This window comes from Anarrhichthys ocellatus, unplaced genomic scaffold, assembly GCF_004355925.1.
Source record: "Anarrhichthys ocellatus isolate YVR2014 unplaced genomic scaffold, GSC_Weel_1.0 scaffold71, whole genome shotgun sequence".
Taxonomy (NCBI): domain Eukaryota; kingdom Metazoa; phylum Chordata; class Actinopteri; order Perciformes; family Anarhichadidae; genus Anarrhichthys; species Anarrhichthys ocellatus.
In genome coordinates, this window is record NW_022280101.1 from 1,504,132 (window position 1) to 1,532,079 (window position 27,948).

Below are 27,948 nucleotides of genomic sequence, written 5' to 3' on the forward strand. Positions count from 1 at the left end.
AAGCATGAAGTAGCCTAACATAATATGGTAATACTCAAAGTAAAAGTACTTTAAACATGTAGTAAATCCTTTCACTGAAAATAAAATAAATGTTATTGTCTGTATGCGTGGAGTGGAGTCTTTTGAACCAGTGAAGTGACATCATGTCCTTATGGAAATGTGGCCCCGGTGAGGCCCCTCCCTGTCCCGGTGACATCAGCCGGAGCTCTTCCCTCCAGGAGAACACGGTGGATCCGCACACACACACACACACACACACACACGTCCAGCAGCTCCGGGAGAGCTCGACGGAAACTGCGCCTGCTCGGTCCGTTATCGCTTTCTCCAATGGGGCAAAACGAGGCTTCCTCTCCGCCAGGTAAGCTGCAATTTCTCCTCGTCCTCATCTTCCTCTTTGTCTGTTTTTGTCCCCCCCCTTGCACACACATGAAAAGTGCTCTCGGTGAGAGAGAAAATGTTTCAGCCGCTCCACCTGGGAGCGACTGTTTGTCATCTTAAAGCCGAAGAAGGAGCTGCAACTTTTCACTACGCGAGCTCCAGCTAAAGTGGGACATATGTTTGTGCTATTTAGTTGCGAAAACGACGCTTAAGCGACAGCAAACTGGTCTGGTTGTGATTTCCGACAGTCTTTTTCAAGTCCTGAATGTTTCCAGACTTCCCCGTGTCTTCTTTTTTTCCCCGTCTCTCTGTTTTTTTGGAACCGTTTTAAGTCCCAGAAAGCCTTTCTGTGGGTGTAACTGTATCGTACCTGCTCTACGACAACAGACTGACGACTGTTGCAGCGGCTCTTTGCTACATTAAAGAAACATTGTTTCAAGTTTAAAAAAAAACAGCCCGAAAAGAAACCCAAAGCCGCGTAAAAGCTGCGCCAAATGTCAGATATCCAGCTGAATAGCTTTGTTATAACGTGATGATGAACACGGTGGTCTGTCCGTCTGTCCGTCTGTGACTGTGGGGTGACACTGGTTGCCATGGCATTAAACGGCTAACACAACTGATTTCAAGAGAGGATTTGACATCGTCATCTTTATCGTCTTAAAACAGTACTGGCTCGTGTTTTCAGTCTGAACCCGAGGGAGCCAGCAGCCAACAAATTAACACATAGAGGAAGGTGAGGACGGCGTAATGGAAATAAGAGACAGACGACATTATATTGTAATTGGTTCGTGGTTTAAACAGAAAGATGTGTTGGCAACATAATAGTTTTTGTTATGCAAAAACGACTATCTCAAATTCCAGCTTCCCCAATGTGAATATATGTTATTGTTACTCTTCTATTATATGAATATCTTTGGGTTTGGGGCATTTGGAGACCTCTGTCTGACTCTGGGGAACTTTAGGCATTTTTCAGTTTTTTAAATTATTTTTATTTTACATTTTCTGGACGTATTTAACCGGGGAAATAATCTGTAAATTATTGGATAACGACAACAATAATTTGCTGCAGCCCTGATAAAATGGTTCTCATATTTTTGGTTTATATCGCCCAACCAATACCGGATTTTTAGGTTCTCATATATCAACAGAGTAAAAAATATATTGTGTGCGTCTTCCAAACTCTTTCCTTTAACTGGTACCATGAAGCATCACCTTGAAATAACATGACTTCTAAATCATAATTTAGATTTACAAAGTCATGATTGTGAGATTAATGAGAATATTTATTCTTCATCTTTTCTTATCCTTCACCGTGTGTTTCCTGGCAGTAGTGGACAGAAGAACTGTTACCATGCTGAGGTCGAGTCTCCGGATTTCTTTCTTCTTCTTCTCTAAGCCGACCTGCTGCTCTCCACACACACACACCACATTAAATGCTTTAGTCAATATCTCACAGCGACATGCTGGGCTTTCTCCTTTCTTTTAAGTTCACTCTAAAAGAAAACAGTTTTTACTCATCCTGACTCGTATCATCGTTTTGACCATCGTTTCTGTTCATTAAGATGATGTTTTGCTGAGATCTGGGGATCCTTCAACACAAATTTGCAGACAATACGGTTGTAAACAGGATCCAATCCAGTCATTCAAACTAAATTATTTGTAAGAGAAAACAAAGGCAAAAGTAAATATATATTCTTATCTGCACTGTCTTTTGTAAACGCAGACTTCCTGCCTCAACTTCATTTTTGTGCACACCGTTTCCTGTGCATTGAGGGTTTATTACGCACATTTCAGGTGAGCAGTGAGCACGGTTTTGGTTTCACCTCGAAATACAGTAAAGCAGCAATATGGCTGAACTTGGAGTTTAACATCCTGTTGGAGTCCTGCTGCCTTCTACCCAATACTCAAGTCATATTTGTAGCCACGCTAAGAGCTGTGATCTTGGAATGGTAATGTCGGTCAGTCCACCAGACTGGAATAACTATTTAATCGATTGCCGTGACATTCAGACATATCCTCCGATGGAAGAACTCTTATAACTTTGGTGATCCACTTTTCATTTAGCAGCTTGTACTTTGGAATGATGGACAACACTAAAAATCAAAAAGCGGATTTGATATATTTTCTTCAGTGGCACAAAAAACAAGTAAACAAGGCAATGATAAGCGACAGTCGTCACTCGTAGGTCTGATTTAACTCATAACCACAGACCGTTATTGACTCGTGATATCATTTTCCTTTTGAATGATACATGCAGTGTCTCACACTGCTCCACCAGCAGACAGTGAAATATGTGCACATTTCCAGAGGGCTGTGTGAACGTGACTCACTCAGTCTACATGTTCACATGCAAGAAGCCAATTTTCCTCTCAACACAAACACTGGCTGTTGAGGAATGCAGAAATGAGGAACGGTGGATGGAATAAGAAAACAGAGATAAACCTCAATGTAGGCGGTTTCATTGTTGTTATATGTAATGATTCATTTATATTTTCATTAAAAAACAATTACATGAGCGGTGATTACATATGCAGGGCTCTCTGGTTTCATAAATAAAATAAATAATGTAGCTTGAAATAATGAACGGCACCAGAGACTACATGGGCTTTGTGATGGCCTAGATTGATTAAAAGCTGCTGTCTGCTATTATGTTGCAGTCGTATGACCTGTGCTATACATTAGATGAGTGCTACAGCATCCACGGGCTAGCTCTTCTTATTTTACTCCAGAGCTTTCAGCCACATCTCGTGGGAGCTATAGGCAGGATTTCTTTGTTCTTTCGTTTGCTTGCTTATTTGCAAAGTAAATCATAAGAAACACAGAAATGTTACGCGGACAATGAACTCTTTTGCCTGCGTAAACCACATACCCATGGTGCGTCAGCGGCCCTTTGATTTAAGTTTGATTTAGATTTTTCGGACAAATGGCCACTACAGTCTTACACAAGAATTTGCTCAGTTGTCATGAAGACTGCGTAGAGTTTAAGCCCCTGGCTTTAAGCTTATGCGTCCGGGCTCCAGCTTCATATTTAAAGAGCAGACATGAGAGCGCTATTAATCTTCTCATCTAACTCTCAGCAAGAAAAGCAAATACGCATATTTGACAAGAAGTTGAACTATACCTTTAAGAAATAGGTTCAACTGAAAGGCTAAGGCTGGTGTTATTCTATATTTTTCTTGCTAAAAGATGTATCACCCAACAATGCGTTAATCCGTCTCTGGATACTGTCTGACTTCCTGCCTTTGGCTCTCAGCTCCAAGCCCATTGGTCCCTTCTGAAGATGTATCTTTAAAGAACACAAATTTATAGTTTTGTTTTCAAAAAGGCTTTTCCAAAATTTATTTTTATATACAGAAAAAACAGGAGGATATTTTCAGCAGCGGATGAATACACATTGGATGTGTATTAATTATGCGAGTATCTGATGCAGCAGGACGGTGTATGAGAGATTGAGTAAAAGTAAACAGTGTGTGTGTGTGTGTGTGTGTGTGTGTGTGTGTGTGTGTGTGTTCATGGTTATGAAGCAACATGTCCACCAGTGTGACAGTGTGGCTCAGTGATGTGTTTTTAGTAGTTTTTGGACAACAATTGAGCTCCTAAGCACAGAGGAAGAAGATATATCAGGGTTACATGTTAGTAGATGCATTTATTGGTGATTAACACGCTCGAATACTAAAGACTGTCCTTAAAGTCTATTAAGGCTGTCAGTATTCCAATGCCCAAACATCATTAGCAACAAACATATGAAAACAGCAACTCACTCGATTAACAATGAGTTATTGTAAAGATCTTATCTTGTTCATAATTTCAACAATATTTGTTGCTTCACTGCATAATACTCTGAGATCATATTTAGTTTTCCCTTGGGAGATTGTTCTCGTTCTCAGTCCAGATTGCAACATTTCCCAGACATTTCTAATAACCTCTCTCTAAATACACCGACAGCAGCATCATGGTTGATTGCAATAATGACGACTTGATTATCTTGAGCATGAATGGTGTTAATGTTGCAACTGTAACTGCAGGTCTGTGCGCAGTGACTCAGTGAGTGACTTCAGCTGATCAATCTGTTTGTGGAAAATGGTTCCTAGAGGTTTGTACCACTCTCTGAACAAAACCTACTTCATCCCTGCATCGTTGAGGACCCGATGTTGGGTTACAGTTGGACTTGAATGAACTTCATTGTTTGAATGAATGCATGTGATTCCAGATAAGCGCCCCACCTCCTCCCCTCCAGGGTACGAACGTGCTTCTTCTGGTGTCGCTGAAGCTCAGTTCCAGCTGATTACGACAGAGTTGAGAGTTGTTATGACGGGGAGGGCACGGCTGTAGTTGGCATCATCCCGCCCCTTGTCAGCTTTACTCGTCAGAGACTGAAGCCAGCCATTATACCAAACATGAGTCATCCTGCCGTTCGGTCTTTCCTTGAAAACCCCCACCGCCCCCTTCCTTCGTGGCCGGCATCAGCTGGAGCCCAGAGTGAGTTCACTGCTGCCTCCGAGTCGTCTCCACCATGTTATCAGAGACGAAGCGCACCTTTTATCAGTTTGTTGTGCATCTGTTGTTGAACTGATTGCTCCATTATGAGAAGCAGTGATGACGATGTGAATGTTACTCTCGCTGCGTTTGTTTACGGCAACATCATTGGCACCCTAGCTGTAATGTCAGTCAGACTGTGGGTTTTGGTAGGAGTTTGAGGTTTCTGGCACAACATATTTGCCAGGTGCACGGAGGAAAGGGAACCGGTCTTAACAGGTCAAAACAGCAGCGAGCAACTGAAACATCGCAAGAAGTATTTGAGGGATTGCCACTCCTTTTTTTTTCCCACGAGGATGAACACTACTGACTTTGGTGATCTCCAGACATTTCATTAAGCACCACCAGCAGGTCATCATTTTCACTTTAGTTCAGTGTGGCTTTGTGGCACAAGGCAGTAAAACTGCCTGTGCCAAAGCACACTGTATGTTATCCATCGGGTTTAATCATACTACTAATAATAATAATAATCAGGTTTATCCAAAAGTTTGGCACGCCTCTCCTCACACAGCATTGCCAACAGCGGCGTGAAAAATACATCAAAACGTGCGGCCTGATCGGGAATATTGTGCAATCTATTTTTCGGAGAGAATGAATTCTAACTGGAATGCTTGTGATGACGCCTCTCATTTTAGTGTCAAACATTATGATTCTGTCTCCTCTCCCCCTCTCTCACCCACCCAGTCCCACCCTTTCAAAATAAAAGCCCCACAAATACAAGATTCAATCCAAGAGTGTTAATCTAAAATGCAGAAAAGAGAGTAGCGCTATCTCAATTGAACCTGAATGACACTACCGGTAACATTGGCGTGTGTATATATTGCGATTTCTTCGGGCAGTAGAAGCCACACTGTCAAAATTTCTTTAGGAATTTTCTAGTTCAAACTTCAGTTCATGACAGGATCTCTCTAAAGCTGAACTCCTGTCAGCCTCAGCTGTAGTGTGAGAATAATGCTAATTTAGTTTGCTAATATGAACTTGTAAGCGCTCTTTGGCAGGCAAACTATGTAATTGATACTCTATTTCTTAATTACCTCAAACACCACTCCGACAGTTCTCGACTCACGTACTTACTGGCTGACAATAAGGCAATACCCGCCGTGCCGAATCATTGATTTGGCTATAAAAAATGCAGCTAAATCCACCGTTGGCACTGTTGCCGCCATTAGGGATGTCAACGGTTAAGAACATTTTCGACCTGTCACACATGCCGGTCTATAGGTTAACATACGATCTATATGTCAGTTTAACTAACAGAGCTCTTAAGACAGGACGCATGTGTGTGTGTGTCCAGCTGTGTCGCTCTTAGAGCAAAATAAAGAGCAGGCTAAGCAAAGCTCCACTTGTCCATCAGTTCTGTTGTGTGACTGCTGCATGACTAGTGACCAGTCTCGTTAAAGAAAGCAGAGAGAGTGAAGTGTGTGTGTCTGGGATGTGTGATGGGGTGGATAGGGGTGTAATGCCATTGTTCGTGACAAGACTGACAACAACGAAAGCAGCCCAATGACTTGTCTGATAAAAACCCAGAGTGACCGTTGAACATGATCTCTAACCTCCACTCTGCAGTCAAAAGAACGATATGTTTTCCTTGTTCGCTCCTCCCTCCCTTGAATAATGCACGATTTCATTTGGAGCTCGGCATTCTTCACATTCCTGCTCACTTAATCCCTGCAGCCATTCCACCTTGGTGTGTTTATGTTATCAAGCAGTGGAATGAACGATGGCTGCAGCCACTGCCGCACTGACAGAATCACACGAGGCATTTGTGGTCCCGAAGAAGAAAACAAAACTGCAGAATATCTATCTGTCAATGTGTATCGAAGCAAATGTTTCCTCTGACTGACGGAGCCAAAAGTGATTGCAGCCCAAATGTTGTAACATGCAGTGTACTGCCCCCAGTCAGCAGCACAGTGCTCTGAGAGTCTGTAAGTCAACGAACACAGCGCATCTTATGAATAATAGAAGAATACAGCATTTTTAAAACTCTGTGTCTGTGGGTTTACCTCAGATCAAACAGTCGCACCTCAGGCTGTATAGACTTCAGGCCATCAGGAGTTCTGGCTGCAGACTCCTGACAGCTCCGACTGTCAGAAAAGACTGAAATAATAATTTAAAAAACGAGCTCAGCTGCGATATGATACATCCACTCACCGAAGCTGGGAGATCACACAGGGTTAGTTCTTTGGTTTGTTGGAATGCTACACCATTAAGAAGTCAGTTAGTATTTCATAGCCTATTCTGTACGCCAACCTCTGTGCACAGAAACTACAGCGCCGATAGGTCAACTAATCGATTGGTTGATTGAGTGAAACTTAATAAACTGAGTCGAACACAAAAGACAAACATGAGCAGGTCCCAGCTTCTCAAAAGTGAATATAATTAGCTTATTTCTAACCAAAATGTCCCAGGAACTAGTGAGCTACAGAAACCACGCTGAGGAAACTAAAGGTCTCATATCTGATGGCTGTTTCCATTTCCGTCTCATCTGAAGAGCTGCAGGCAAATTAGACGGATGATGGAATAAAAATGTTGGCGCCGTTTGAGATGCAGCTTACGCTGGCGAGGAAACAACAACGCACTCGTCCTGTTGTTCTTTGTATTTGCATGTCTCTGATGTTTGAATGAATGTCATGTGGAAAAGCAGCCATGCAGAGGTGGCAAAGGAGACTGAAACCTCCAGAGCACCTGTCTCCACAGGTGATTTATTGACCCTTCAGAATGTAACTGCACTGAAAAGAAACAGCACATGTTCTGATCAGTTTCACTGGCTTTGTTGTCTCGAATGCCACTCTGGCCCTTTTGGTTATGCTCCGTCCTTTAAGTTTGTTTTTAACGTCAATAAACATAAAGAGAAATGTCCGTGTCTCGTTTAAACATTTGTTCTAGTAGCAGCCATCGCTGCTTACTGTGTGAATGATGCTGTAGTGCACACGTTTGTTTTCAAATGTTTCAATGCAGTGAGCACCAAGTGTGTGCTCTGCAGCGCTGCTCCGCCTGGCTCCAGGACAGGAGATACTGGAGCTTTGTTCACTTAAGGCCTCAGCAGTGTTGACTCAGTCTGAGACTCTCAGTGAGCGGCCGCCTGGGAACGCGGCGTCTGGGCTTCTCTCATTATCTGATGAATTCACAAGCTAATTCGAGGCCTGTGAGCGCGTTGAGCCGGCGCTCGTCTGCTGATAATTCCTCCCTCTCGCTGGAGACGGAACCCGTCGACTCTGCATGTTTCTGAATGTGAGGAAGTGAAGTTCTGTCCCTTATGTGGATAGAAAACTGATTATGAGAGTTGCTTAAATGCTTTAACAGAAAACAACCAGTTATTAATCTCTGAATGTTGCAGCAGGTCACCTTAATTACATACCTTTTCTTTTTATATCTGCTCCTTTTTATTAAAAAATAAATACATAACATGCGTTTTGGAAAATAACACTTACCTAGCATAGCTGTGGTTTACCAAACTAACTCGTGCCGCTCTCTCTCCCTCTGTTGTCATGATCTACAGTAGTTGTATAATATTAGGTGTGTCAGTGGTTTATGTTGTCACAGCAGTATGAAAAGTGCTGTTTAAAGAAGTTTTCTTTGAAACAAACAGCTCTATTTATAGTGTTTCTCACCTGAATACTTAGACGGTATCCAGTCTTTGAAACCACTATTAGCTTAGGCCTATGGCATGTTACACTGCATAAATCAGCCTGCATTTCCATCATTGTTGAACCGGAGCAGCTAATACTGGTAGTGAGAGCAACAAATGAGCAGATTGTCAAGTGTTTGTGGCGTCCTGGGTGGGATCAATGGTAGTAGTACGGCGTAGTACGTTTTTGATTTACAGTTCATCGCCAGATGTCACCCGTCGATTCTAAACTGGTGTATCACATGTGATCAGACTATATGATGGTCTAATTATAGTCCAAACAGCTTAACAGACTTGTATTCACCTTGTGATATACGAGCGACGGTGGGCAGGTCTTCCTTTCATTGCTGAGTTTGAGAGTGTTCAGTGCAGCGGCTTTGTTTACATTCTTCTATTCACTGTGATGAAGTCAGTGAACTTCTGTACCATAAGCCACCGGTCATACCAGACCAAGAAAAGCTGCAGCAGCAAAACACACAAGTGTATTGTGTGAACTGAGAAAGCGTTGGTTTGGTTGTTTATGAATTCATCATTTGTAAAAACAGGAATTTGTTATTTCCTCTTTAAAATGTTACATTATCATATTAATCTGTCCTTCCTGTTGCAAAGTGCATGCAGAGCGACAGTGAAAGCTCACTTGATTGCAGGTTGAATACACGTGAATGTTTCTGGTGCATTTAATTACGAAAATAGGTAGCAGGTAAAAAAAGGCATCACTGTACTCAACCTGAACTGCTTCAGCAACATTCAGAATGTAACGTTATTCTTTTGGATGCTGAGGAGGCAGATTTCCTCACCTCCTGTGTGGAGATGATGTCCTATCGGTGTCCATACAACATGAAATCTGATCATCTTTTTCGTCATTGAGTCTGAAGCATCCTTCTGAACTGTGAGCGAGCAGATGAGAACAATGCGTGGAAGGCGGTGCTTTGAGGGAAGTGGGGCAGGCAGGGAGAGTCAGAGATCTGGCCGCCGCCTCTCATCACAAAGGCATTTCCTCCTCAGCCACTTCCTGCTCAGGAGCAGCCATCCTTAAACTCACAGCAGAGGCTCGGCCTGCACCGAGGGGTGATACGGGGGGGGGGGGGGGTGCAGAGTGAACGTTGATGCGTCTTTGACCTTGTACGGTGTCCAGTTTTATAGCCCGGGCCTCATTAATGTTCTTCCTCCGCAGTCGTTTCCCCCTTACAGATACACACTAAATATAGTGTCCTTTTAATGTAAGCAACAGCATAAACTCAACATGATGAGTATGCAGGAAGGCAGCTCCTGTTTAAAGTCACAATCCGTGATCCAAACGTCATCAAAACAGGAACCTGATTTCAGATTCTGGTTTTCTACAAGAGCACGTTCATGCTCCTGCAGGATTTTGGGGGTTCCTCGTGCTACATTCACAATAAGATTGTTTCTCGTAGTTTGAACACAGCATTAGCTGCATAACTGCAGCCGTAGTTTATCTTTAGCTCGGTGTGTTGTCCTCAGTATTTACTTTCTGACTGCCAACACCAAAAACGTTTTTTGCATGTTGGTACAAAACATGTAGTCTTGTTTGGTGTCTGGTGTTTGTAGGTTTTACTGATCTTCACATCTGTTACCAGCTTCACCGACATATGCAAAGCAAACAAACCAAAATATACATTTAATAACTAAGGCCATAAGGAGGACCCATAACTTCTAAAGGTTCGATCCGTCCTCTCAGAAGAAAGTGATCTCTCGCTGTGCCCGATCAGCTGATCAAAGACGCTTTGTGTTTTCCTTATGAATCTCTAATAAAAAACACTTGGCAACAGGCTGTTCCATGGGGACAGCCACCCCACAGGAAGTGCACTGCTGAATAAAAGGAGTGGGATGGTTGACAGCTTCATAGAGCACTTCCTCCGTGGGGACCGTGAAGGAAAGGCTGAGACGGTCTTGGTCTCCCACGGTCGCTGCTGTGAAGTGTAGAAATCGGCTTACTGTGCCTCAGCGGGGTCAACGCGCCACCACTCCTGATGCCTGCCGACAATGACCACCTCGCCGCCCAGACAGGAGGTGAGAGCAGAGGTTGGAGAAGGGCAGGCGTGATTGTAATTTCATATTCATAGCTTTAGTTTGCCGTTGGGAGAGTCCTATCAGTCGGAGGCAGCAGCGAACACAACAGAGCTCCTCCTCCTCTTCCTGCTGCGGACAGTTTGAAGGACGAACCAGCAGGCAGCCTGAGGCCTTCCAGCTTCAACAGGGCCGGCAGTGGATCTGTACCGTTAGACTACTGCAGAGAAGGGCAGCACACAGCACATATCTTCTCACAGCCTGCAGAACAGATTGCACCCGAGTTTACTGGACGGTCCTGTTAAATGTTCAATGTAAATAATTTAGGGTTTTATTGCTTCTTTATCCAACTGTTAAGATGTAGGATCTTTGGTCAGATTGCAAAGAGTAGTTAAAGAGTTAGCATTAATCTAGTCATTTGTTGATCATGGTGCTGGAAATATAAAGAGTTGTTGTATTTACTCTCAGCTGAAAAACGAAATAATTCAAAAACATCTGACTTTACTTAAACCTGGACTGATTTTCTTTACATATAAACTAATATAACAGATAAGAAAATACAGATGGAATTCCTGTAATGACGTCTAATTACTCTTTCAGCCTCCCAATGTGAGGTTCCACCCAAACATCCTCAAAGGCTCGCGCACTTACATTAGCAATGTAAACAATGAGATCTGTTTTTTTATGTTGTTGAGGTTCTGAGGAAAGGACTTTCCATCTGGACACAAACCCCCGATGAGACACATGAAATAGCGTTAGCTGTTAACACCGCGCATAATGAAAGTCTGTGTGAGAGGCCGAGCAGTTAAACTCTGCAGAAATGTTAAAAGAGAAGTCCAGAGGGAGGTTGTTTTTTTTGACATGCCGTTCGCAGAGAGGCTGGCTGAGCCTCATTATGGCCTCTCCGAGCGCCTTATTACCAGGCAACATGTGGTGATTTGCATGACAGAGTTCTCTTGTTGTTCTTTCTCAGATTTACATGCCAACAGCCCCCACCCACCATTGTTCTGTGGTGGGAGTTAAACAGTGCAGTATGTTCAGGGTGAGGTTTGGATAGCTGCTGCTAGAGACCACCCAGTGTTTACCTCTAACCTGACCTCACACCCCCCCCTCTTCTCTCACACCTCCCCCCCCTTCAAAGAGATGAGATCCAGACGTCATGCCGCTGAGGAAGCAGAGCATGCTAACATTTGGATGGAATTAACAGAGTGACTGGATTTCCCTCAGGATCTGACCAGCGTGGATTGTTGAACGTGATGTTGATATATTTGGATCAAAGCCGCAGGTATCAGATCACACTGCTGGATCCAACTATCAGTATCTTTTATGGGGGCAAGTGCAGTTGAAAGTGCTTTTGTGGGTGACTGAAAAACTTTCAGGACAGTTGAAATATAAATGACAGTCCAAATATAACAATAAAAAAAACAATTCAAAAGATAAAAGCCAAGAATAAAACACAAAAAACAACTAAGAGCCATAAAACATTCAAGCAAAAGCCAGGCTAAATGGTAGGTTTTACATTTATGTATAAAGCTGTCAACACTGAGTTGTTCAAACGGCAAAGAGCCAAAGCTCAAATCTGTAGCACCAGATGTTTTGGTGTTCTCTACCTTGGAACAGATAAAGGGCCCATGCAGAGGACGGAGAGGCCTGTCTTGTTACTTGTATACAAAATGCTGACAGGCAACCAGTACAAAAGACTGCAAATCTATAGTGTAATATTTAATCCACATCAAGCTGTGCGGTTATTGAGGAATAACCTGCCTCCATGGAGTGTGTTATTCTTCATTATGGCATGTGTCAGAGTGAATTATTCCACCATTAACACAGTCACTTTCCAGCATTCAAAATGCGAGTGGTGGCTTACTTGTGCTGAAATAATTGGTGGAATCACCATTGATTGATTCATCGTTTAAGGAATTTATGAAGCAAAAACACCAAATAGAGTTTGAAAACCCTATTTAAACTGCACTTCATCTAAATGATGTTGACATTATCCTGTGACTTCAATATAGGACATATAGGTTCCACCCAAACATCGTCAAACATACGTTCAGGTGGCATCCATCATGTTTACGCTGGTCATTGTCACCGTTATCTGAATGTTTCACACTCTTGTGAGCCCACCGTTCAGAAAAGTTAAGATAAGAATGCGAAAAGGTTCTTGCATGAGGTCCATTGATGGTTGATGCAGCAGGCTGTGATGCAGCTGTAAGGTTTATGCAGAGTCACAAACTGCAAAGTAGCTGACCCTGCAGGCTTTATGCATCAAAATAATAATTCAGCATCAGTGAATCGGCTACTAACGGTTTTTAAAGCCCAGCAGAATACTTCCTCTGAAGACCTAAATGTCAGTGGGAAGTTGTTACATGGTGACTTCTTGTTTTGCTGCTGAACACAAACTCTTAAAGCAGAACACAGAGCAGAGCAGCAGCTTGACGGCTTGTTTGTATCTCAGCCAGCCTCTGAATGTGTCATATGTAGCAGCAGAAACACCAGGACTAGCTAACTGTGGTGTGACTGCAACAGAAAGTTGTCTTTTAGATGTTGGAACAAACTGGTTTAATGAGCGTGAACATGAATGTAATTTATTTGACATTTCATTTTGTTGTGCCGACTTCTCCAGACTGGCCGCTGGCGATCTTCTGTTCATTTGGGTCAATAAACAGAACTCCCATGCTTCCGTGATGTCTGCAGCTTTCCGTTTACGGATCCGTTTGGGAGTATAACTGAGGTTTAAGCATCATTGACATTTGGGAAACCCCCGAGTCAGTTGAATCATTGACTTTTAAGCTGTGTCATTGGACACAGAACTGGTGACTCTGAATCTCTCACAGTAACTGTGTTCTCTTCACATGTGCAGACCAACATCACCGTCCCCAGAAAGATGTTTTTTTACCACTAGATTAGACTACTGGATCTGAACAATAGAACGTTGTGAAAAGAAAACATGATAAGATCATATCACAAGACAAAATCACTCTTTCACCAGAGATGTTTTGACATAACACAGGTGTAAATAAAAGAATGAATGATGATTGAATTCTAACAATCTGCCTCAGTTTTACGGTCCTGGTGACACTGACTCACCGTCACCTCACTCATTAAAATACAATGGAGCCACTGTTAATGCGATTAGCACTGTAACACCTGTGCTTCTCCTAATATGACGAATCAAAATGAACAAAATAAATAACATTAGTGCATTTATGAACTGGCAAAACAAATCCAACAACAGTGGATTACCCCTCCAACATTTCCTGTATGTGTCCAATGAAAGATGATTGTAGATATAATGTTGTTGACGCAGATTTCATCGCAGGTTTTTACAGACTGACCAAGATATTAACACCAAGATATTAACACCAAGATATTGTGCGATATAAAACGATAACGTAACATGAATTGATTGGAGCAGTTGTGGCCCTTGTTGACACAGTTTGGCAGAACTGTTCCAGTTTTTAGTCTCGTGCTGTCGATGTGTGCCGGCAGTACACTATCATCAGCATCGTCCTCTCCGTCGTCCCCGAGCTGACACTGTCATGAATTATGGATTGAAGTAAAAAGCCTGGTGTCTCTCAAACCACCGTGTTCCACTGACCCACATCTGCTGTTTGCAGCCCTTTATTTTTTATTTCATTTACCGTGTTTACTTTGTTAAACAGTGGTTTTTAATATTTGTGTATAATGCCGTTTAAAAGAGACTGGAAGAGCAGACACAATGTTAGGGATGACACAAAACCACTGGCATGAAGGTTTGAAGTGAGTGTTTCAGTTCTTTCTCTTCAATCCTCTTCAGGGTTTGATTTCTCCCTCTGCAATCTCCAGAAATGTGCTAGATATCTGTGTGTGCTAACTGAAAACCAAAATTATTCTGATGTTTCTATGGAGGATGACTGGAATCGCAAAGAACAGAGCAGGCTTACCGTGGGACATCTAGAGCAGCTAAACATTTTCACAACACCATTTAATACAGCAAACCTGGGCGTTCTTTCTGCATCAAGTTCAACGTTTGGCTCGTGAGCTTGTGCTGTTGAGTAGCAGCATTGAAGTTCATTTAGTCTCCTCTGTCCGAGTATGAACCGCTGCACAAAAGAGGAATGCTTCGCAGACAGTTAGGAGAGCGGTACAAATATGTCCTTTAAATAAACTCTGTGAACTTGTTTTTCCTTCTTCAATAACTCATTTTTACTGATAAGTGTAAGCAGTTATTATAAGCAGTTATTCTGCCAGCCACAGTAGTTCACCAGCTTTCCCTTGGCGTAGTCTGAAGGTCACCTGGCCTCTACAACCGCAATTTAAGACATGCCGAAAAATTTAATGTTGTTATCATATCTGGCAGACAGTTTTTCCTATTGAGTATGAAAACTGATTGAATATTGGAATTAATTGAAGACTTTGAAATATAAATTTTCACTCATTATCAGTGTGCTATATGATCGTAGAAATCAAGTATCAGTAAGAGCTTAATCGCTATAAATAAATAATCTAATATATGAACATTTATCAGACGTCTGCATTTAGGAGTGAGCCAGTCGAGATAATTTGTAATTCTATTTCTATTGATTTTCTAACTCTCCTGTTGGTCTGTTTCTGTACTTGGAGATCCAAACTCCCGAGAGAGGAGGCTGGAGGATCAAAGTTATTTAGAAGACTTCAATCACACACACATTTATGCACATCCGCTTTGCACTGGCGTTTACTGCTTATTTCATGTTGATTTCTAGCGTACTGAAAGCTCATGAGCCGAAAACTGAAAGAAACATTCTGAATTAAAAGAGAGCCTGATGAGCATGATCAACATCAACAAGACAAATTTCAAAAGACGAGAGGACGGAGAGTCTGGATGTTTCACACGGAAAACTGAATAAATATTAAGCAAAGAAAAACTTAAAAGGCAGATTTTCTTTTTTTATGTTACATAATCCGATATATTTTCTGTGTCTTTCAGAGATCATGGGAGGCTGTTGACATCCAACGTGGCCAGCACCAAATTTATCAATACATTAGAGTAGTCCGAACACACCGGTTGCGGCACAGTGACAGCTCCGAACATGGCCGCCCATCGAATCAGAGCCACCACCACCAACATCACCTCTCTCCCACGCTGCAAGTCCGAGGGGACGCTCATCGATCTCAGTGAAGTCTCAGAAGCCAGTCTCAATGATGTCAAAGGTCAGCTGTGCAATTAACAGGAAGAGGAGTAGAGTAATGACATTCCAACTGGAGGTTACATTGATTGAAACAGAGTTATTGTATGATGTGGAACATGTCCAAAGCACAGGAATCTATTTACTACAATGTTCATAAAATGTCAGTCAAAATAGTGACATTGACTGTTAAATCTGTAGATGGCTGGCAGGGACAAACTGAGAAAAGACTCTGCCGTCTTTGTTTGTGTTTGTTGAAGAGCCATTGAGCCGTGTCTGATTAGAGAGGTGAACAGTAAGTAGATTGTACTTTGTTCTATCTGTCCCTTCAAGAAACACAAACGGCAGGAGCAGAAGAATTAGTGAGCAGACTTTCAGTTTCCCCCCCGACTGAGCTGAAACAGACTAAGCGCATATCTGTGCTCTACTTAGTTGAAGCATCTGGTAGTGACAGTCGATCGCTGCATGGGATGACCTGTGTTTTTTTAAAAGATGCATAATGTTGACATCCTTGCAAGCGGTGCAGTTCTTTTGCTATTCTTATTATAACTGTTTTGCACATGTAGGCCTTAGAAATATTTGTTCCGACCATGTTTTTGTCCTTTTGTGCAGGAAATAAATATCTTTCTAAATAAGTTAAAAAAGACACTGCGGTAGACAGCAGTGTATGCCGTTACGCCCCCTCACCTCATGGATCAGATCCAGGGACAGTAAAATGAACCAACTAAATGCAACCACACCCACAACCCACACATTGCTACTCGTATTAAACTCAAGGCCTTGTGGCCACTTGACTGTTGTTGTTTTTTTTCAGTGCCTTCTCCCAGTGTCTTACGACTGGATGCTACTGCCTCCTTTGGTGCTGCCAGGGAAGTCATTGCCATTAAGGACTATTGCCCATCCAGCTTCACCACCCTGAAGTTCTCCAAAGGGGACCGCCTCTACGTTCTGGACTCGTCAGGAGGAGAGTGGTGGTATGCCCACAACAACACAGAGATGGGTTACATCCCTGCAGCTTATGTGGAGCCCATCAACTTCAGAGACTCGTCCTTCAGCGACAGCGGGATGATTGACACTGTGGGAGACTGTAGCGAAGAGGCAGCCAAAGAAATGGACCTTCTAGGAGAGTGGGCAGGGGTCATTCTGAAACCAACCCTCTTCCAAAACGGAAATCCTTTTGCAACAACCCCTACCTCTACAAACCCTTTCCTAAACAGGGGTCCTCCGAGCTCACTTGATCAGAACAGTACTGAGAAATCAGTTGATCTCCTTCTGTTTGATACGCTCACTACATCAGTGCCCAACTCTACCAGCAGCACTGCCGTCAATGGTTTTGGCATTGGTGTTTTTAACCCTCTTAGTCCCACTGTTGGGGTGGGGCAAACATTGCGCAGGGACAACCCGTTTTTTCGAAGCAAACGGTCCTACAGTCTGTCTGAGCTGTCTATTCTGCAGGCTCAGTCTGACACCCCTCAGGCCTCCTCTAGTTTCTTCGGGGGCCTGAAAGCACCGGCGCCAGAGCAGTTCCAGAGCAGGGAGGACTTCCGAACAGCGTGGCTCAGCCACCGCAAGCTTGCCAGGTCCTGCCATGACTTGGACTCGCTGGGTCAGAACCCAGGGTGGGGTCAGACGCAGCCGGTGGAGACCAACATTGTCTGTCGGCTGGACAGCTCAGGGGGGGCTGTCCAGCTTCCTGACACCAACATCAGTATCCACATACCCGAAGGCCACGTGGCCCCAGGGGACACCCAGCAGATCTCGATCAAAGCTCTGCTCGACCCCCCGCTAGAGCTGAACAACGACCGCTGCACCACCGTCAGCCCTGTGGTGGAGATCAAACTCAGCAACATGGAGACCAAAACCTTCATAACCCTGGACATGAAAGTGTCTGTCGTGGTGAAAATGGAGAGCAGGGAGATGACAGATGTCTTGTGTGTCAGGAGTGATTGTAAAGAAGGACCTTACACCCCCATTCCTCAGGCGTACATGTATGGGGACACAGTCCAGGTGTGTCTGGATAACCTGGAACCATGCATGTACGTGTGTGTTGTGGCTCAGTCCCAGTCCCAGTCCTTATCTCCAGACTCCACAGTTTGGGAGCATGTGGTTAAAAAGATCACCTTAGGAGTATATGGTCCTAAACATATTCACCCGTCCTTCAAGACAGTCGTGGCTATGTTTGGCCATGACTGTGCCCCAAAGACATTATTGGTGAGTGAGGTAGGCAAACAGGCACAGTCTGCTCCATCAGTAGTGCTGCAGCTCTGGGGTAAACACCAGTTTGTCCTGTCCAAACCCCAGGACCTCCGCGTTGGAGTTTACTCCAACATGGCCAACTATGAGGTAAAGGCTAGTGACCAGGCCAGAGTGGTCCGGGGCTTCCAGGTTAAACTAGGCAAGGTCAGCAGGATTGTCTACATCATTGCATCGCGCAACACGGATGATGTTTCTGATTTCACCATAAGGATCCAGGTCAAAGACGACCAAGATTGTATACTGGCTCAGTTTTGTGTCCAGACACCAACACCGCCACCCAAAACAGGCCCAAAGACATCGGTGCAAAGGCGCTTCCTGAAGAAGAAGGAAGTGGGCAAGATAGTCTTGTCTCCCCTCGCCATCGCCACCAAGTACCCTGTTTTTCAGGACCGGAGAATAAATAACCTGAAGTTCGGAAAATTAATCAAAACTGTCATTCGACAGACGAAAAATCTGTACTTGCTCGAGTACAAAAAAGGAGACTTTGTAGCTCTGTTGAGTGAGGAGAGGATCAGGCTGAAGGGTCAGCTGTGGACAAAAGAGTGGTACATTGGATATTATCAGGGCAAAATGGGATTTGTTCATGCAAAGAATGTGCTGGTGGTTGGCAAGGTTAAGCCCATTTACTTCAGCGGGCCCGACCTTACGACTTCATTGTTACTGGAGCAGATACTGAAGCCCTGCAAATTCCTCACGTACATCTACGCCTCCGTAAGAACTATACTGATGGAGAACATCGGCAGCTGGCGAGCGTTCGCGGACGCCCTCGGATACGTCAACCTTCCCTTGACCCATTTCTGCCGTGCAGAGCTGGACAGCGAACCGGAGAGGGTCGCATCGGTGCTGGAGAGGCTGAAGGAGGACTGCAACAATGCAGAGAGCAAAGAGCGAAAGTCCTTCCAGAAAGAACTCCTGACGGTAAGTTACAACCTTGGCATCTTCCTCTGTTGCAGTGACTAAGCATTTTCTCCGAGTCATTGATTTGAGAAAATGCAAATTCTCCTTTCCTGTTGTTCCTTGAGTCTCAGTTGAGTCTTTTGTTTCTCATGCGTCAAATGAAATAGTCATGTGTTTCTGTCTGTATCCTCCTGGTTGGGGATTTCTCTCTCAGAGAGACAATTCTTCCTTTCTCTTGTTATCTACCCACAGCTGCTTTAGGCTTTTGGCTTTAGGCTGTGGTCCAGTCTGTTAATTCTGCTGGGAGTGCAGTCGATAACTGCTGTGTAGGCATCGACGTCTAATCGGAACCCGAGGAGCTGTGGCGTGCAACAGAATACTTTGTAACTCAACTTTGCAACTGTGTGTGTATAGTATGCTGATCTTATAAATCGAATTGATCATTCAGGCTACTTTAATTTTCTATCTTTATGTGCATATGAATCAAAGCCCTCGGGGCCGGGTCGGGGACGAATGAAACAACTTCACATTACATTTACATTACAGTCATTTAGCAGACGCTTTTATCCAAAGCGACTTACAATTCAGAGTCTATCACATTTCTACACCGTAGGCACAGCTAGGGGAGCAATTTTGGGGTTAAGTGTCTTGCTCAAGGACACATCGACATGCGACTAGCGGAGCCGGGGATTGAACCGCCGACCATCTGATTGAAAGACGGCCCCAGTCGCCCCACTTAAACTTAAAGAAACAAACCCATACTCTTGTGTGTAAAGTCCAAAATACTATGCTCTGGTACAGAATATCTTTAAAACACAACCAGAGTTCATGTATAGATTGACAGTAAATTCACAGCATAACCGTGTCTTGTACAGCAATGATAGAGTATTGGTTTTTCCTCAAAGTGTTCTGCTTTAACTAGGGATTCACCGATCAAACTTTTTCAGTTCCGGTACCGGTATCGGTCGATACGGACCACCAGTGTTAAATGAATATGGTGTTTGCCTCACTGCGGGGAAGTGACTGGGAGCATTCTTTGGTGTGTAAAGCAACATCAAGCTTGACTTAAACATTGCCTTTCTAACTTTGTTAAACAAAATGTAACAAATGAAGACATAGCTATACATGTATTAAATTAAATGTTAAACCCTACACCAGCAACTTGGTAAAAACTCTTCAAATATCAGTTATTTTTCAGCCAACTCAGACATTAGTTGGGCTTTTGCTTTCTAATAAAAGAACAGATGTGTCTGCAGCAGATGAAGAGGCCTGTTCATGCCTCATGCTTTTTTTTTTATTAGTATATTCAGCTTTTCTTTAAAGTGGACAAAGTGCTGAGCTGTGTTAGCTGCAAGTGTACAACAACCAACTCTCTCAGTCACTTTGTTGTGCATCTTCTGTTATGGAAATGTGGATTTTCACTGTCGCTTCAGGCAGTACGGGTAGCGATTTTCATCCTGAGATGTCTATACGCACTGAACTCCCTCATCATATCTTGTCTGATTTATGCCTATGGCTTAATGCTACATAAACCTTATCATTTTCATTTTTTTTATTTTATGTGTACTACAACACTTTGGTTGAGTGGAATCCAGCTTCCCCGTTGCCTTTATATCACTGTTCCTGGACGTAGTTTCTCCATCAGTATATAATCCTACAGAGAGTCACTGTCAGAGGTCATGGACGTACTGCAGCTGAGGGAACACAGAGCAGATACACTGTAATTTACGCGAGGTTGTAAACACTAGTTAGAACCATTTATAGACAGAGAAACTGCAGTATGGAAAAGAACATAATAAAAGGTGGTGGCTGAAAATATGGCCTTTGAGGGAGTTCTGTAGAATTCGTTTCTGAATATAGGTCTGTTTTTTGGTTTTCTTCTGTCAGGATTACACCAGAACTACTGGTTACTGTGGGGCCGAAGCACGCAGCAATCCAGCAAATTTGAGATTGCGAGGACTCTTTGTTTAACCGACACAAATATGCAGTTTGTTCCATGTGCAAACATCTGATGTTTGTTTTTTGTGGATTTTGTTGCGTGTGTGGGCCTCCGAGTACAGCGAGTCTAAAGACTGTCAGATGAATTCCTCATCCTCCTCTCCTCTTGCCAATTTTCTATGTCACAGAATAAAATGTCCTGTGATTTGCCTGTGTGTCATTTGACATGGACAGAAGTCTATTTTTAGAAGAAAGAAAGCCAAATCAAAAGCAATGTGGTCGCTTTCTTTGTGCTCGAATGTCTGAATCCATTGTGGACTGCTTTGATTGTTGCGCATGTACTCACATACAGTGTATTTGTTACAAATATAGATTTTTCATTTCCATCGGTTCTGTATCCTGCTTCTCAGGCTGGTCGGTGTCGCCTGTACATTTGTGTGGAGCGATAGATATTAGCTTGTTGAATATATCAAAAGATGTGTCCGATAAGCCGGAGAGACAGAGAGGTGAACTGTGGGGTTTTTCCAGCTTTGGATGTTACATTTTGATGGAACCCAGAGTTATTAATTATGTTTGCAAATGATAATTACTAGTTCACAGGAAACCAGCAGATTACAACAGGTTACTAGCAGCAAGCAGTGACAAGCCCGAGGCCCCAGCGGGGATCTCAGCAGCACAGCTTGAGATGTAACGTGTGTCTCTGGGCTGACTGCCTGATGGCTCCGTGCCTTTCACAGTTATTATTTCAAGCAGAAGAAGACAAACAATTTTATAACACTGCATGGTTGTGCTTTTAGAATTATTCTTATTTTAGATTTTTAAAGTACTGTACCACAGTACATCAACAACTGTTACATCTATTTATGCCATTTAAATTCACACATTTTTAGGATTTTGGAAGGTTGGACTAATGTATTTGGCTTTTCTGAGGCCATCATCACGATGCTGCTCTGATGGTCCCACAGATGTGGATAGGAGAATTTGGATCTTTGTGTTTTCTAGTCTAGTAGTATAAGTCTTAAGGCTGACGTGTGTACAGAAGAATTCAGAACAGTGCAGCATGGACTGAAGCAGACTGGGAATTGATTTTCTTTATTCGTTTCTGGATGTTCACAGTTTATAATATCTATGTGAATGAAGCCACCATCACATATGAATCAGCCTCGTTGTGTTGTTGTTGTTGTCAGCGGGTGATGGAAAGGATCCAGGTTGTGTCTATTGGATGTCAGGCCTGCAGATGCTTCCTGCCTCATTGTTCAGAAACTAAACAGAAGCTCCAGTTGTGGACCGGCAGGCGCCTGCAGTTGGTACGACTTCCCATAATCCTCCTTGACCCAGACCCCCTCTGCACAGATGACCATTCACAGTTAACTGTCATACTGGCAGTTAACTGTGTTGGATAATGAAAAGGATTTCTGTTAAATGTCAGCGTACGGCTGCACTACACGTGGACATTTTACACAATTCATTTGATTGATTATACCCATCATAACTAATAGGTGATTAATAATTCAGGTGCATTTCACTGAAGCAGTAGTTTTCTCATGTGGCTGAACACAGAACTGTGTTTGTTCAGATACTCCTGCATGAACGCATCTGCAGTTAGATCTAAAGATGCTACATTTGGTCTCTCTTTGTGAATTCAAATCACTGCTGCTGAAACTGCTGCTCTGCTTCTCCAGGCTGCACTTAGGTGAATGTATATGGGTGTTGCTGGACAGTCTTTTTTTAATGTATTCGTACAGCTTGGAATTATAAGGTAGGTGTCCACTTGGAAGAAGTGTCATGTTTAGCAAACCACCAAAAACAGCCTTACATAACATAACTCACACCACAAATACACAGATACAGACATCTCTCTCCCACCCACACCCTCAGACCTCAGTTCCCACTGAAGTTGGTGTACACGTCGTCCTGGACCACGTGAAAGATCCTCCGGACCACAACCAGCATTAGGAACAACTATACAGAAATAACCAAATATTCTCACTGATGGTTTCGTTTCGTTGTGAGGGTCATAAAGAGGCATCAGTAATATTTTGACTGTTTCATAATCAGTTAAAAGTTCCTTGTAGTAACTTTAAAGAGGGGTTTATTTTCTCACGCTCTGTTAGAAGATCACTTACTGTTTGATGGCGGATCAACCAATCAGCTCGCTCGACATGCAAATCCGCACTAAACCTTGTTTAGACTAGTCAGCAGAGCCCTGAAGCCTCGCTCCCACTGCCGTACAGGGTGCTGTTTTTTTTTGTTTATTCAAAGTTTATTTATATTGAACATGTCAAAATTGTACAAAATTCCACAATGCACACGTCCTTGGGTCCCCAACAAAAATGTGTGAAGTAGATCGGTGTTCACTGTGAGCTTCAGTGACCTATAGTTACCCTTACCACCGTTCTCCTGCTCACAAAGACGTTAACTTGTATCTCAGCAGAAGCATAATTGCAGCTTCAGTCTCATTAAGTTATTGATTGCGATTGGTTAGTTATTTTTATGGATTTAGAAAGCTTAGGTTGTTTCTGGATGAAATCCTCAACATGATTGTATTAGAAATCCAATCCATAGTTTCACTCTGGCATTTGTGCTCGATTCTGATTTTCTTTTAGCACAAGTTGTTTTATGATGTGGGTCGGCTGCCTTTCTCCGTCAGGACACCTTTGAAGAAGAGACGCTTAATTCATCCTCCCAGATTAATGGCTGCGACTGTAGGAAATATTTCTAATGGATCAAATGACTCTTTGTAATGTGAAAGCTGTCAAACTCACAGAAAATGAACGGACATCTCTGCAGTCCCACGCAGCTCTAGGGAGCGTTACAGTGTCTTAACCCGTGGTTTGGGTTCTGCAGGCCGTAGCTGTACTGTTCTGATTCACTCTCTGGTCTCTACAGCACTTTGGTCAACATGTGTTGTTTTCAAATGTGCTGTATACATGAATTGGATACTAACATTTTGACTTCAGCACTCTCAGGGCTTTCATAGCGTCACTTCAGAGAAGAAGCTGTAAAAACCCACAGTACAAGACCAGCAGTGAACAGCACACAGACACAGTTTAAGACTATCTGGTGAACAAAGTGGAGCATTTAGCAGCTGAAGAGACAGAGATTTCCCTCAGGAGCTGGTAGAAACAAAACCGAGCTAGAAGAGGGTGAATATTGGACACAAACACTCTCCTACTGATTCATGCTGCTCTGTAGCAGCTGGATGTGGAATTAAGCAACTGATTGCTCACAAGTTCAACATATCGGCTGTAGAGCTGATGATATGTCAGTGTTGTGTTCACAGCCTGCTGAAAACAAGTGGTCATTGCAGGTTTGAATAAAGATTAAACTATTTAATATAAGACACGAGATGGCTGTGACATAAAAAAAATGACATAATCAACATGACGGTGAAATATCTCTGAGAAAACAAGGAGTGTCCAGACTTTGGGAGATCAGAGATGTGATTTCAGGGCAGTTGACACATGGCGCTGGTTCTTTTCTTCACTTCAAAAAAATAAAAATACTGCGATGAAATGAACAGATGTCTACAAAGCCTTGTGAGACGAGCGTCAACTGGGCCGGCCTGCACAGGTCCTCACTCCCTCTCTCTGTCTTAAGCTGCAGCAGATATATCTTTTGGGATTTACGTGCAGAACAAAAAGTAATCCGCCCCATATCTCTCTTTCTCTGTCTGCTCCTGTCCTGCTGTAACCGACCGACTATCGGCTCAGAAAGACTTTTCCTCCAGTGCCACCGTGGCATTGACGGTTGTGGTTTTGAGTGAAATTTCTCAACAGCTATTTGATGAGAGAACATGAACGTCTGAATCTTATTTCATAGCAATCCATCCAAGAGGTGGACCGACTGACCGAGACACTACTGAGACTGAAAACTGACAGCAACAGTAATATGACACATTTCTCTTTCTCTTTATTGTGTATTTTCTTTGTGTTTTCACTGTTGTTAATGGAACAGACGCTGAAAAAAAATGTGCACCGTTTTCACTTATTTAAGACTTTCTGTCTTACTTGACAAGAATATAACTGAACGTGAGCTTCTCTCTTGCTCCATCTGTTTGACTTCCTCCTGAGAATCTGTGAGTGAAGAAGGAGAACCAGGGGCAACCCTCCTCCTCTTGCTGCCGACAGGCAGTGAACCGACAGGCCGATTTAATAAGAACCTGCAGCATGAGCCCACAGAGGTGGAACCTTTGTTGTGTGTTGGTGCTAAAAGGAGGATTTTCATTTCAAAGCTCTCGCTCGGCTCTGCAGTCGAGCGTCCGACCCTCCTGAATTATTTGCGGTGAGATCAGTGTGGCAGGTTAGAGCCTGGGAATAATAATAACATCCTATTCCTGGAGGAGGACTCTGGAAACTGGAGCAGCAACCAGGCCCCCTGTGTGTGATTGGATTGGCTCTCTGCCTCGCCATTCTCGTACACAAATCTAGATTTGAGTTTTTCCACCATCTCCAGCCTCCTTCCTCTGTTCCTCTCTTCTCCTTCACTGACTGGGTGTGGCAAGCTGCTGCTTTTGGAGTAATTAACTGAACAGATCACTCGCTCTCTGGAGAGTAAGGCCTTGTTTGTACTTCGGAGCCAGTTTATGAAGAATAAAGGGAGTTCACTCGTGGGTAAAATGCCCAAAACCAGCACCCACAGTCTTTAATCTGTCCCAGCATCCCCAGGTTTTGGTTCGGAGATGGAGGTTTGTTTGCAAAAAAAAAGAAAAGGTAAAGAGATGAGAACGCAGGTTTGAAATTGCAAAAGGAATGAAATTACAAAGCCACAGCGCGGCTAAGATGGAGTGTAGAGACTGTAAATGGGAAACGTGGAGGAAGTCAGATGGAAAATGAAGATGGGATAGAAAAATAATAAAGAGGAGATTGAAGTAGAGAGATTGAGTGTCAGTTTTGTAGCTGAGAGGAAAACCTGAAACAAGATGACGGAAGAAACAAATCATTTATCAAAAAGCTCACTGTTGCGTGTACCAAGGGTTTAGTTTTGCTGTTTTCTTCGGATGTGAAAGCAGGGAGGGACTGCGTGTGTGTGTGTGTGTGTGTGTGTGTGTTTTGGTGTGTGTGTTTTGGTGTGTGTGTGTGTTTTGGTGTGTGTGTGTATGTTTTGGTGTGCAGCGACAGACATGATTGAAGCGCCCGCTTGGTTTCCACCATCAACGTTATCTCTGAAAATATGTCTGCAGGAATTTTCTTCTCATTTTGACAAGCAGATGATTTATGCAGCGGGGGGGGGGGGGGGAGCTGCAGGCCTTCAGAGAGCTGATTGGTTAACGTGTGAAACAAACTCTGTGGCATTTAACTAAAGCACACACACACACACACGCTCAGAGTCCCATAACTTGTCCACATAGACCAGCTGACATTTAAAATGAAACCCAGCACAGCTTTTAATTCTCCGCTGTCTCGGCGTATTGTTGCGGTGCAAAGAAGCTGTTTGAATTGCTGGAACGGCAGTGCACCCGGCTCCGTCTACTGCAGTGCAATTATTAGTTTAAAATTGGGCTGGAGACTCGCAGGGCATGACGCTCAGTGATAAATACTTAACAACACGCAATCAAAGATTTACAGCAGCCAGAATGTTTCTCACCAGTGAGACGTATCGGGGAGAGACCAAAGTGCAGCTTCACAAAACGTCTTCTTTATGCTCTGAACTGGACTCCATTACATATAAAAAATTCAACACACTGTGCTTTCATAAGGCGGAGTATTAATTACGAGCTATTGCCCCGAGTGTGATCGTTCATTCTCGACCTTGGGAATATTAGTATAATAGCATACTAATCTCAAGATCCAGAGAAAAACTCCCTCTGCTAATGAAGACCATGAGATGCACTTGAGAGCTCTGCAAAAACCCAGTAAGTGGTCAAGTACAGTAGCTGAGTTTCTTGGGTTTTAACCCTTTTAGTACCTTGAGGGGTTTTGCTCAGTTTAGAGCTGAAACAATTAGTTGATTAATCACCTCCAGAAAATGAATGAGCAACTATTTTGATAGTCACACATTTTTGTTTCATTCACTTTCTCAACAAAAATAGTGAAACACTTCCAAACATGAAGTGTAATGTTGTGAGTCAGTCAGTTAGGGGTGGACTACACGTAGGGATCAGGTTTCCTATAGACCAGCAATTAAATTGGATCTGTAGGGAATTAATAGGCTGCTAAGACCCCTAAAAGAAAGGCACCAGGGAGTGATGTTGGAGGAGTTATTGATCAAGTCTCTCTTTAATTCACAGTAGGTCTTCTTATAATGGAGAGGTCTGACAGTTAAATGCCTTCACTAAGTTAAAGTAATCACCATGAACTCTTAAAAGGAACACTTTACAACAAAGTTTGGGCAGCAGGCTTCGGCAGGACACATCACACCTGGTTCATTTCAGTTCCACAATCAAAACCTTTCAGACAAAAGAAAGAGGTGGTGGAGGGAATAAGTGAGTATGGATGGATAAAGATCTTCAAAGGAAGGATCCTCGGTATCATGGATCGGTTCTTAAATCAGAAACTGTTTTGTTATTAATGAACTGCCTTATGCTATGCTAAGCTAACAGTCTCCTGGCTCCAGTTCCATATTTAACGCACAGACATGAGATTGAAATCGATCTTCTCACGTAAATTGTTTCCACCACTAACACTAAGCTGATGTAAGAAAGGTTGTGATTTGTAAAAACTATGGATGACTACAGACACAATCTTATGCTTTATCAAAATGTTTGCTTGACTTGTACTAAATAAACAAAGCAGACTATTGTTACCAAGCAGCTACCTGTGCAGTGACAGACTTAAACCTGTAGTAAGACAGGAAGTGATCCACTTTTATTTCGGCAGGGATTTCCTGTCGTTGTTATCCAGCGAGGAAACAGGTGCTCGTCAAAGGGTTTATCTCCCCGACAGCCTCTTCCCCTCAACTTCCACAAAGACCCAGAAACAAACAAGTGTTGTGTGATTCCAGCGCAGTCGGTCGCAAAGAGTTAAAGTAACAACAAACGTGTCCCTGAACTTAACTTGAGTAATGTGATTCTGGCAGCTAAGTGATCTCGAAGAACAGCAGGCAGCATCTGATTGGCACAGACCTCCTCTCCTCTGGTGTCCTCTCAGACTGAGAGAGGCTGCTGGAGCATGGCATCTGCATTCCTTACCCCCCCTC

The 27,948-nt window shown here is 43.2% G+C and overlaps 1 protein-coding gene across 1 annotated transcript in view; it reads left to right on the forward strand.

The window, feature by feature from the left end:
* The first annotated feature begins 246 nt into the window (after nucleotides 1–246).
* Nucleotides 247–27,948, forward strand: part of LOC116397664 (SH3 domain-binding protein 4) — a 31,295-nt gene continuing 3,593 nt past the window's right edge. The window contains exons 1-3 of the mRNA XM_031873307.1: nucleotides 247–358; nucleotides 15,522–15,745; nucleotides 16,535–18,894. Coding sequence (XP_031729167.1) covers nucleotides 15,625–15,745; nucleotides 16,535–18,894 — 2,481 coding nt within the window. The 5' untranslated portion in view covers nucleotides 247–358; nucleotides 15,522–15,624. The remainder of the gene's footprint in view (nucleotides 359–15,521; nucleotides 15,746–16,534; nucleotides 18,895–27,948) is intronic.